The sequence below is a fragment of the Pinus tabuliformis genome, chromosome 7 (assembly GCF_031772625.1).
Source record: "Pinus tabuliformis cultivar Carrire ecotype Pingquan chromosome 7, CPIR1, whole genome shotgun sequence".
NCBI classification, from domain to species: domain Eukaryota; kingdom Viridiplantae; phylum Streptophyta; class Pinopsida; order Pinales; family Pinaceae; genus Pinus; species Pinus tabuliformis.
The window spans coordinates 966,583,884-966,594,807 of record NC_142293.1 but is presented as its reverse complement, the minus strand read 5'-3'; the positions used below and the strand labels follow the sequence as shown (position 1 = coordinate 966,594,807).

The 10,924-nt window shown below is 35.4% G+C and overlaps 1 protein-coding gene across 1 annotated transcript in view; it reads right to left on the bottom strand.

Moving 5' to 3' along the window:
* The window catches only part of LOC149250829 (putative potassium transporter 9), a 13,420-nt gene extending 4,070 nt beyond the window's left edge, over positions 1-9,350 (bottom strand). The window contains exons 1-6 of the mRNA XM_089453761.1: positions 9,299-9,350; positions 9,060-9,149; positions 4,687-5,013; positions 3,982-4,227; positions 3,815-3,868; positions 3,577-3,647 (exon numbers count right to left, since the gene is read on the bottom strand). Coding sequence (XP_089309887.1) covers positions 3,577-3,647; positions 3,815-3,868; positions 3,982-4,227; positions 4,687-5,013; positions 9,060-9,149; positions 9,299-9,350 — 840 coding nt within the window. The remainder of the gene's footprint in view (positions 1-3,576; positions 3,648-3,814; positions 3,869-3,981; positions 4,228-4,686; positions 5,014-9,059; positions 9,150-9,298) is intronic.
* Between the last annotated feature and the right edge of the window lie 1,574 nt (positions 9,351-10,924).

Genomic DNA, 10,924 nt, shown 5'->3' with positions numbered 1-10,924 from the left:
TTATAGTTACCCTTGTACCATGGCATGTGGCTTGGAGACTTTCCTCTTGCCCCCACTCTGTTCCATCATTATTTCACATGACCCTTGCCATTTGATGTATGTACGATGGACCTGCCACTCCCTTAGAGGTTGAAACCACTTGATATGGTCCTTTATTAACCTCTCTTGTCGAGCAAGGAAACACCCTTACATTCTGAAGCCCATTTGGAAGGGCATGCCACTATGAAGTGTCCAATTTTGCCCCTAATTAGCAAGCTTATTTACTCAATTACACTAATGATTTGTTGTACTAGAAGGTGAGGAGACACATTGGATCTTATACAAGATTGCATGTGGGTCTTCATTTTGGACTTGGTTTCCCTATACGGGATCCAAGCCCTCCAGAGGGTCATAATGACACTTGTAGGGTGAGCATTGAGAGCCATGGGCCTCCACCATCACAGAGCATCCATTTCTACATCATGGGCTTCATCAGCACCACATATTGCTTGTTCGTGCCCCAACCATACATAGATGATGATGCATTTGAACCACATTGCCCAACCGACCACACACTTGCACCCAATACTTGGTAGTTGAATCCAAGGCCCAGATCATCTTCTAGCCCTCACTGATGGAGCATCGACTTGTTATTGAGCCACTGGAGACCCATGAGACCATTGATTGTGCCCCACAACCACTTGGGAGCACCACAGGATGTTTTGCTTGGAAATCAAGGGGCCACCCCCTTGATCATCATTTTTGGAGCCCTCCTCTTCATCATGGCACTTTGAGGACTCATTCAGGCCTTCCAACGGCCCTCTTGACCATTATTCTATCATTTCAACTAGCTTTGGATGGCTTATTTTTCACTTATTGAGCTATTTGGTGGGCTTGTCACCAAAAGAGATGTTATTTGCACATTAAAATATTATTAGGGGCTTAATTAGGCTAATTCAAACTTCTAAAGGCTCATATAAATAAAGGAGAGCCTCATTTGTATTGGATCATCATCACATTCTTGGATTAGCTCTCTTGAAGAGAATTTCACACTTTTTCTTGGTTGTCTATTGGAGATCTCTTGATGCATTTCGATATCTTTGGAGTTGAAATTTTCGTTCTCTTGGAGCCATCTTCTTGATCTTGGATTTAGATATATCTCTTGTTGTCTTGTAAGTAATCTTATAGAATATTTTTGCATGAAAATGTCTAGTGTGGAAATTTTGTAACTAGCTCTTTCTTTTGTGCCCTAATTATTGAATATCATTGTAAAAGATTGTTGGATTACAAATTTGTGCATGTTACTCATTGATAACAAGTAGATGAATGTTTCTAGTGGATTAGAACTTGTTTTCTCTTCATGAAAGTCCATAAATCTTGGGCGGCTAAATGCTAGAGAGTGTTTGCTAGAGCATCATTTTCTAGCCTCTTTGAAGATGATTTTGGCCAAATTTCGAATCACATAGACTTCATAGCCCAAGGACAAGGTACTGATCCAAAAAATCTTGGTCATCACCCTCCTTTTCTTTCTCTTTTTCTCCTCTCTCTAAATTTCGGCCCTAACCCTAGACGGCTAGCTAGGGCTTGATATGAGTTGCATTGGAAGGGTGATTTTTTTTTTGGGGGAGATAAGCTACTGCATTGTTGTTTCCCCTAGCGATCCTCTGAATTTGAGCCCGTCCCCACGGTCAGATTGGGAGGAAAGTCAAACCCTAGTCATATCTTTGAAAATCATCTTGAATGTCTTGGTTAGTGGTCTCCTTGAGGGTTTTGCACATAGTATTCAATGGAATAATTCATTCTAAACCCTTTCTCCCATCCCACCTTGACCTAGAGAGAACTTTGAAAATTCTTCTCCCGAGATTATACATAGACCCTAGGTCTTGTGTGGTCCCACTCTAGGCTTCTCAAGGATAGCAAAAGTCTATTTAAAGGCATATACACATCATTCAAAGCTTCTTGAGAGGTCCTAATCGTCTTAGGAGCCTTGACCTTAGGTCTCCTTGTCATCATTGGATATCATTAACCCTAGGTCAAGGTCTCCTCATAGGTCTTTCTTGGAGAGCCTTTTTGCTTCTCTTGAAGCATTGAACTTTTATTTGAGCCTCTCTTTTGAATGGTCCTTGAAACCACATCATACCTAGTTATTGGTTCTATCATTAATATTGATTTCCCTCCTATCGGGACTCCTCCCATTGGTGAAAGTCTGTAGAGAGCAAGGGACACTGACTGTGGTGACAGTGGGTCTTTGTCCCATTGTTGTCATTTGGTCTAGTAGTCGTTCCTTAGGTACCCCTCCTAGGACCCTGCTAGATTGTGTGGCAACAAGCCCCCTTTGCAACAACAAGCACATCATACTAAGTTGGGATCCTGTGCCTAACAATGGAAGAATTAAGTTGAGTCAGTTTGATTGTGATGGTTTTGGATCAATAACAGCAATTGAAGTCAAATAGAAGACAATAGAATACATGCAAGTTTAATAGGGTAACTGAAGTAATAGGGATTCTGGTCAACAGTCCCAAATCCTAGACAGTGTTGTAAGTAGATCATAAAATAGTTGGATTGATTAGGGTTTTCGTTGTGGTTGCAATTGTATTATCATTCTTGAAGGCACTGATATAGTTAGGGTACAACAACCCTAGAAACGGTTATTAAAGTGGAACCACTGAAGGTTTATATTGTTAAGTATTATTTTGATTCTACTTATTTTGTCACTATTGCATTTCAATAGTCATTGGGGAAAAGTTGTAAATTTTATTGTGCAAGTGCAATATACTTCTTGCTTTGAAACCCTAAGGGAAAAGAAAAATTACATAGGGATATTACACGTTTTGAAGTTTTTTGCCAGAATCCGCATAACAATTTTTGGTTAAATTCTGATCTTTTATTGTTTAAAATGTTTTTTTGACTGGATATATGGATTCAACACCTTGAAAAACCCCTGAGCCACTTGAATTTTGGAGAGTTCACAACTCAAACTTGTAATTCCAACAAATCCCTGCCTGATTCTAGCCAAATTGGACCCAAAACTATGCTGAGAAAAGCTCCAAAAAGTACAACAGGTAGACTATAGCATTGTTGAATGGTTGGTAGCCCTGATGGGTGGCCCAGTTGGTTGAAGTCCCCCTGCCAAGTCATTAGCTTTCTGTCATGAGGTGCCAAAGAATTAAGTTGAGCCAGTTTGGCCAACTTTAATTAACTTAATACCAGAATAAGATTAGAGATAATCGTACCACCAAGAACGAACTTTCGGAAAACCAATACAGGCTCCTGATTGGAAAGTAGACTAGTCTTAGTGAAGGTTTCTTTGCTTTTTGAGTATGGGGACTCAAGTAAAGCTTGAAAGTTCATTCAAAGAGGGTCGTTGACTCCAAACAGCAAGTCAGCACAGTTAAGCTCATACATGTCTAAAATAATGAAAGTTAAACTAAATCATTTCAAGATGTGTATATACAATTCTCAACTTGTATTTTAAACCCAACATGTTGATGACATTGTTTAAAAAATTTATCTCTAACAGTCAAAATTGACAAGTTTCTACTTTGGTAGAAGTTGAAGGAACACATGTTTCCTCAGGTAGTTTGTGTATTTGTTTACCTTCAGTGACATATTCTTGCAGAAAGAAGGAGAAAATAATTTGTACGGTATAGTTTCTACAAGTATCAAAACTGCAATTCAGAATGTTAGAAAAGAGCAGCTGATGTCTCTGAATTTTGAACTTTGGAATAATATGGCATGCAATTAAGACTTGACAAAAAAAACGCTAAGAAGAACAAGAATGACGACTTAAAATGATATTTATAATGAGCAATCCTCAGAAGGTCGAAGCTCTTACATTCATGTAGGTGTTCTGTCACAACAAATTCAAAGCCTGAGACTGCAGAGTATACTGCATACAGAATCATAACAATTGGTTGTTTCGGTAAGTGCTATATCAATAAATCTTGGAATTTTGAAATGATTGTTGAAAGATGAACAAATATTCAAGAAATGAAAACATACCAGAAATGGCTGGTGTTAGCACACCATCTCCAATAACCATACAAGTGCCCAGCAAAGCCACAACCAGCAACGCAGACTGAAGGCTTCTATGCTTTTCAAGAATCTTTCTTATTCTTGATCCCTTCCTTGTGTCAGGAGGAAGTTCCATTTTATATGTCGAAAGTTCCTCATCAGCAGTTTGGCGATTTGGCAGCAGGCTAACTTTGGCATGTCTGCATAACAGAGAATACAATGCAAAAGTCCCACCTGCATCAACATGAAAAAAAGAGAGGATCAGATACATTTGTAGTACATTGGAGATAAGATCATAAATACAGCTGACAAGTTTTCACTGTGAGTTCCTTACAACAAGTTGCAGATGACAATAAGGACAAATCAGAGGATTTGAACATTCAAGTGTATTCTTCATTTAGTGAGATTTAACACTATTAAACTAAAAAAAGAAAAAGAAGATACTTGAAAATGAAAAAAAAAAACCCTAATAGTAATAAAAAATGATATAATAATAAAATGAACCAATATAGGTTTGTGTTTGGATTAAATTTTGACCTCTCTAAATGCTTAATGGATTTGGAATTAAGTTGAATCCATGCAAGTGTATACTCACTTCCGTAAACTTTATTGAGCGCAGACCCAGACGCACCAATGTCAAAGTCTATCAAAACAAATATGTAAACTGTAAATTTTGTTCAGTTGAGATAGTACCTTCTCCATTATCATCAGCTTTCAACACTATAAAGACATACTTAAACAAAGGCACCAAAGTTAATGTCCAGAAGACAAAGGACAATGCTCCAAATATCTCTTCATTGTTTTCAGAGTGTTGAATGTCTTCAGCAAAAGTACTTCTGAAAACATAGAGCGGAGAGATACTTAAATCGCCATAGACAACACCAAGACTCTGATATGCCAAGGTCAGAACACTCTTCCAGGATTCTTTCTGCACATCAACATGAGAATAATGAAAATTCCTTGCGAGTACTAAATTCTCTTCTAAAAAAATACCTAATATAATTCCCTTCTTTTCATAGTCTCAGATATCATCAAAGCATAACCCAAATAACTTTCATCTTCAAGTAAAATGTTTATCAAATTCATAAGACATTGCCTCAATGAAAGTAGAAATTACTACTCTTAGACTTCATGCATAATGAAAAAAACACAAAAGCAGAATCTCTGTGTTCATCCACATAGTCTTCAGCACTGTTCTCTGTTCATCCACACAGAGAACAGTACACACTACAGAATTTATACAGTATGAGAAATAGAAGAGAAATAGTACAGTTACATAGGTAGTAAATAATCTCTAGTATAAAAATAGGCAAATCAAAGATATTTTAGCCGACTTAATATCGTAAGAACATTTCCATATTAGAAGCTTAAGCAGGAGTGGGCTTTGGAAACGTTGCAGTTGCTTGTCAACTGTACGCAGGGCAGAGCTTCAGATTCACGGCAAACATTGCTGGACCTGAAATTTCTGCAAACAGTGATGTTGAGAAAATGACAAGGAAAGCCTTAAATCCACTTATATTTGAACTGAACATTTCTTTCTTGAGAAGCCTCTTTTCATATCTCGGGTAAGTGGCTCTTGGTTCTTTCTCAGTTATGTTCGTAGTACTTCAGCATGACTACAAAACTAGATCCCTTGTACCTTATGACAACCTGCACTAAAAGGCCAGAACTTTCCATGCCCATTCAAATAAGAAAATGAGAACAAAGCCTTGATCCTGAAATAGAAGGCAATGCTAAATCCATGCACTTAATAGGAAACGTGAGATGAGAATAAACCTGTCGTGTAACACTGCCCTCATGTATTACGTTCTAACAAGGGAATCCCTTATCATCAATCATTGAGTAGCCCATCAAATTCGTCCAGGTGTTTTTTTGAGTTGTCATATTCAAACACATATAAACATATAACTCCATGGATGGAGAGTCAACGTTTTTGGTATTATAATGAAAAATAAGTCATATGGATTGCTAATGTACTTCTATCAGTGTTGTAAACATCTCATTTGATTTTATTGCAATAAAATCTTGTAATAGCGATTTTTTGTTGGTTTAGCTGATGTTTGTTAATTTTTACCAATATTTTGGTGGTACCTTAATTTTGCAAATATTTGTCTATTTTTACCAATATTTTCTTAATTTTTACAATATTTTGGACCATTGCTGATTTTATCTCAATGCCAATCATGTAGATTAATTTCAACCCTAGATCTATCAAGTGTTGAGAGATCAAATTTTTCAAGATGCAAAATTGAGATATTTCAATGTTACTTGGGAGCCGGAGCGACATTTTCAGAAGCTCCCTTTTTGGGAGTGAATCTTGGAGCGTTTTATATATATATATATATATATATATATATATATTATATTTTTATACATATATGTCAACAAAAACATGTAGAATAATGAAAAAAATTAATATAAAAAACAAAAAAAACATAGATTGAACCATACAACAACAATCATCTAGAAGTTATAATCTTCATCAACCATGTCCACAAGTTAGTAATATAGTAACATACAACATATTGAGTCTCATGATTCATCAATCTTAAAGTCTCAAGCTTTCAAAATTCAATATATAACATTTATCATCATTGATCACCAAAGTTGTACTTGTAAGCTAAGTGCAACCATTACAACAGATAATATCTAACATGAAATGAAATGTTATAAAATCAAATGAAATGAAACAACTTTCAACTTTCATGAAGCATCATATTCATAATTCATTACTACTGAGTTATAATTGCCAACTTCAAACTTAAATTGTCATATATTGTTTAAAAAAATATCATAATAAATGTGAAAGAGACAATAGTTATAAAGCTACTAGAAACTAGAAAAGAGAAGTAAATCTATTATCTATTTCTTATGCTTGGGCCTCTTGCCACCACGAGAAATGTCTAATTTTTTAGTCTTGTTGGAAAATCAGGATCTTTGTCATTAATATCACCCTCTAAGCATTAATATCCAGAGGTATCTTTGTCATTACCTCTGTATCTGTATAGGGATCTTCATCATTAATATCACCCTCTAAGCATTAACATAAGATAGAACAAGCATAGCATGTCAAGTCAAGATTTTGTTTGAGTGATGCGTACATTTTTAGGAGGGTCATGATAGAGGAGTTCGACAACCAATGTCACTAACATCAAGGTACATAGAGGGATTGGTGCTCTTGATTAAATACGAGTTCCATACCTTAATACATGACAAAATTCAATGGAAACATTGCAATCCCCCAATCCTGAAATCCTAAAAAATTGATAAGTCTCCTGGATTTTGAATGAAATCTAAAATTCTACTTTCTCCATATGAAATCCAATGAGGCCGGAACTACTCTCAAACACCCTGAGTCATTTCATGGTAATGTTAAAAATTTAAGTAAAAGGATGAAAATGAATATTAAGGATAATGCCACTTTTACTTTAAGAATTTAACATTACCACGAATAGCATATCAATACTAGGGCCTAGACCCTGAGTCATTTCATGGTAATGTTAAAAATTTAAGTAAAAGGATGAAAATGAATATTAAGGATAATGTCACTTTTACTTTAAGAATTTAACATTACCACAAATAGCATATCAATACTAGGGCCTAGACTTGATCATTAAGCTGCCCCACTCAAAAATTATTTGTTTCTTTAAAAAAAAATTGCATTTCAAACATTACTAAAAAAAAAATGCAAAAAAGGCAAAACGCTCCCGAAATCACTCCTGAAAAGGCAGGGAGCGAAATTTTTTTTATGGAGTGCGCTCCCGACCCGCTCCCCAGTCACTCCCGCCCGGAGCACGGATTGGGAGCGGGATTGAAGGGGGAAATATCATTTTGTTATTAATATACATGTTTTAAAATGACCAATACTATATTAAGACCCCACTCTAGATGCATTTTAACTCTATGTTTATAAAGTGCCGAGAAGGATCAAATCTCTCAACGTGCAAATCTCTTTTTTGAGTACAAAACTTGAAAAAAGTTTGCATCTGAAGAGATTTGATCTCTTTCGGTCCTTGAAAGATCCGAGTTAAGAAAGATCTAGGCTGGCTCTATATATATATATATATATATATATATATATATATATATTTGACTGAGTCAAAATGTTTACATAACATGTAACATATATAATCAGCCTAGATCCATCTGAACTTCGATAGATACAAAGTTAAAATATATCTAGTCTGGTTATATATATATATATATATATATATATTATTTTTTATTTTATTTTATTTTTATTTGATTGGGTCAAAATGTTCACATAATATAACATTATAACATCTCTTCTATATTGAATTGGAGAAAGTGTTTCTCAATGCAATGAAAAATTCACATATCTCCTTATGTCAATAATCAATAATGCCCTTAATTAAAATTAACCATATATATATGATTGTTTTCTCATTTAGTAATTTTTTTATTTTTTTTTTTTAAAACATGTGCCAACTCTAAATTTAACAATCATACTACTGAAGTGTAATAAATTTAACATCGAAGAAATTGCACAACTCCCTCAACATCGAAGAAATTGCACAACTCCCTCATACTACTGAAGTGTACTAAATTTAACATCGAAGAAATTGCACAACTCCCTCATGCTGCTGAACTGTAAATTGGGCCTATTGACTCAACAAAAACTCACTTTTTTAATGCCTCAATACCCTTTATCGATTTGATGGAGGGCTCTAAACTTGCAACCAACACTTTAATTAATCTAAATTGATGTCAGTCAAAAAATGGAAACTCTGCAGTAAAATGCTCAGCCAAACGAGTCTTATCAGCTTTTCCAGAAAACCAACCAACACTGAGGCAAGACCAAAGCACAAGGTTATAGAAACTCTGTTCTGAAAATCTGAATTGGGGACAAAAGATGAGCTATTAAAATATCAAGTTAGTAGAAACTAGACCACTCAATACTGCTGAACAATATGAACATCAATAAAACAGACACAATTTGAATTGACATAAGACAGGTTTGAATGAAGGGCTAAGCCAGTTAACATATGCTCCCAACTGCCAGTCTTACAAAAGGGCACAATAAGTTCAAGAGAATTCATACTGACTCCAACCATAGACTTGAACAGCTACTAATAATAGAAAATGTGGTGACACAATGAAATCTAATAACAGAAAACCTGGATCAAAGAAAAATACTGCAAAGAAAACAAACTGATTTAATACAGTTGACATCAGGCACTGGGCCTAGCACAAATGTATGGTTCATACTACAATATAATAATGAGATGGGTGTGAGTTCAAACTGATCATCCAACACAGTCACTTCACAAAGATCAGAACGTACCAACCTTTTGGATATTGTCAGGCACTTCTCTTGACTCCACATCGTTAGCCATTCTGGTGAAAAATGCTACAGGAATAGAAAGGCTCTGAAGAGCTTCAACAGCTAAAATTGAATGATATTGGAATGAAGAAAGAATGAATGAATGAAGATGGAGCGGAGGACGATGATTTGGCGGAGAATGGAAATGGTGTTTGTTTAGGAGGCGTGGCTTTTGGATTCCACAATGTGGGCTGCGCCAAGGGTCATGTGTGATGTCTCGTCTGGAACCCGGCCGTTTTACTCGCGAATCACAGGATGTTATAGTTCTTTTTCTACGTGGAGTTGATGGTAATTGATTGAGCAGACATTAAGTAAAATTAATTGCTTTACTTTTATCATTCAATATATGTGCACTAATTAGATTGGTTGTCACGAATACCGCCATTTCAGAAATGCTATTAATCATCTTCATATGCTATGATATAATAGGTTTATATAATATAATTATGTTGGTTGAGATTTGAAAACATTTAATTGGGCACACATTATTCACCGGACCATTTGTACTAATTTAAAAATAAGGTCAAAAATTTAAAAATAAAAATGCTTAAAGTTAATTATAAAAATGGGAATACAAGTAAATAAATATTAGTCTAGATTTATTTTAGGTCGAGATCTATTAAGCAGGAGGGATCAAATCTCTTGAAGTACACACTTCTTTGAGTGAAAAGAGATGTGATCCCTCTTAGGGCTTTGTAGATCAAAGCTAAGATGAATCTAAGCTCATTTAATTATTAATAATTGATAATTGATATAAAAAATTGTATTTTTATTGTTATGTAATTTTATCGAGTCAAAATGTTTGCATAACATAGTTCTTCTCCTCTACGCTGACGATATAGTAAACCATGAGGTTCTCGATAAACAACTTAAAATCCTTTAGGGTCACTGTGCCAAGATGGCTATGAGTCTTAATATCAACAAGACTAAAGTCATGATAATTAAATCCATGAATATTAACCATGATAATTTCATCTTAATAACGCTCACTTGGAGTATGTTTTTTCATACAAATATTTAGGCATTGACATCCACCATCAACTCAACTAGAATTATAGCATTGAGATGAGGATTATTGGACGCTGGAAAACTTACTATGAGCTTGAAAACAATTGTAAGTCCGTTGATCCTTGGGTTCGGAATAACAACAAGTTCCTCTTTGAGACTCTCATCACCTCTGTTCACAGGGCCTTCACTAACAAAGCAATACCATATCACGTGCGTTCATATTGGGGTATAAAAAATGAAGAAAAAATGAAATAATATATTGAGCATATAACAAGGGGGCAAAGAGTTTTTATATGTTTATAGAAATATGTGTTGGAGTCACGATTACCGTTACACCAAAACCTACAGGTGTTAGTAAACAAACACGTCGTTAGTGTTAAGCACATGCTACGAAACACATGGGGAGCATTGAATTATCCTTCTACACCGCCATTAACGGGGAGCGTTGGATTATCCAATTCCCAACAATCTCCCCCCCAAAGCGAGCTAGGTGTGTTTCAAACTCGAGACCTTTGGCTCTGATACCACTTGTTGGAGCATGATTACCGTTACACCAAAATCCGCAGTTGTTAGTAAACA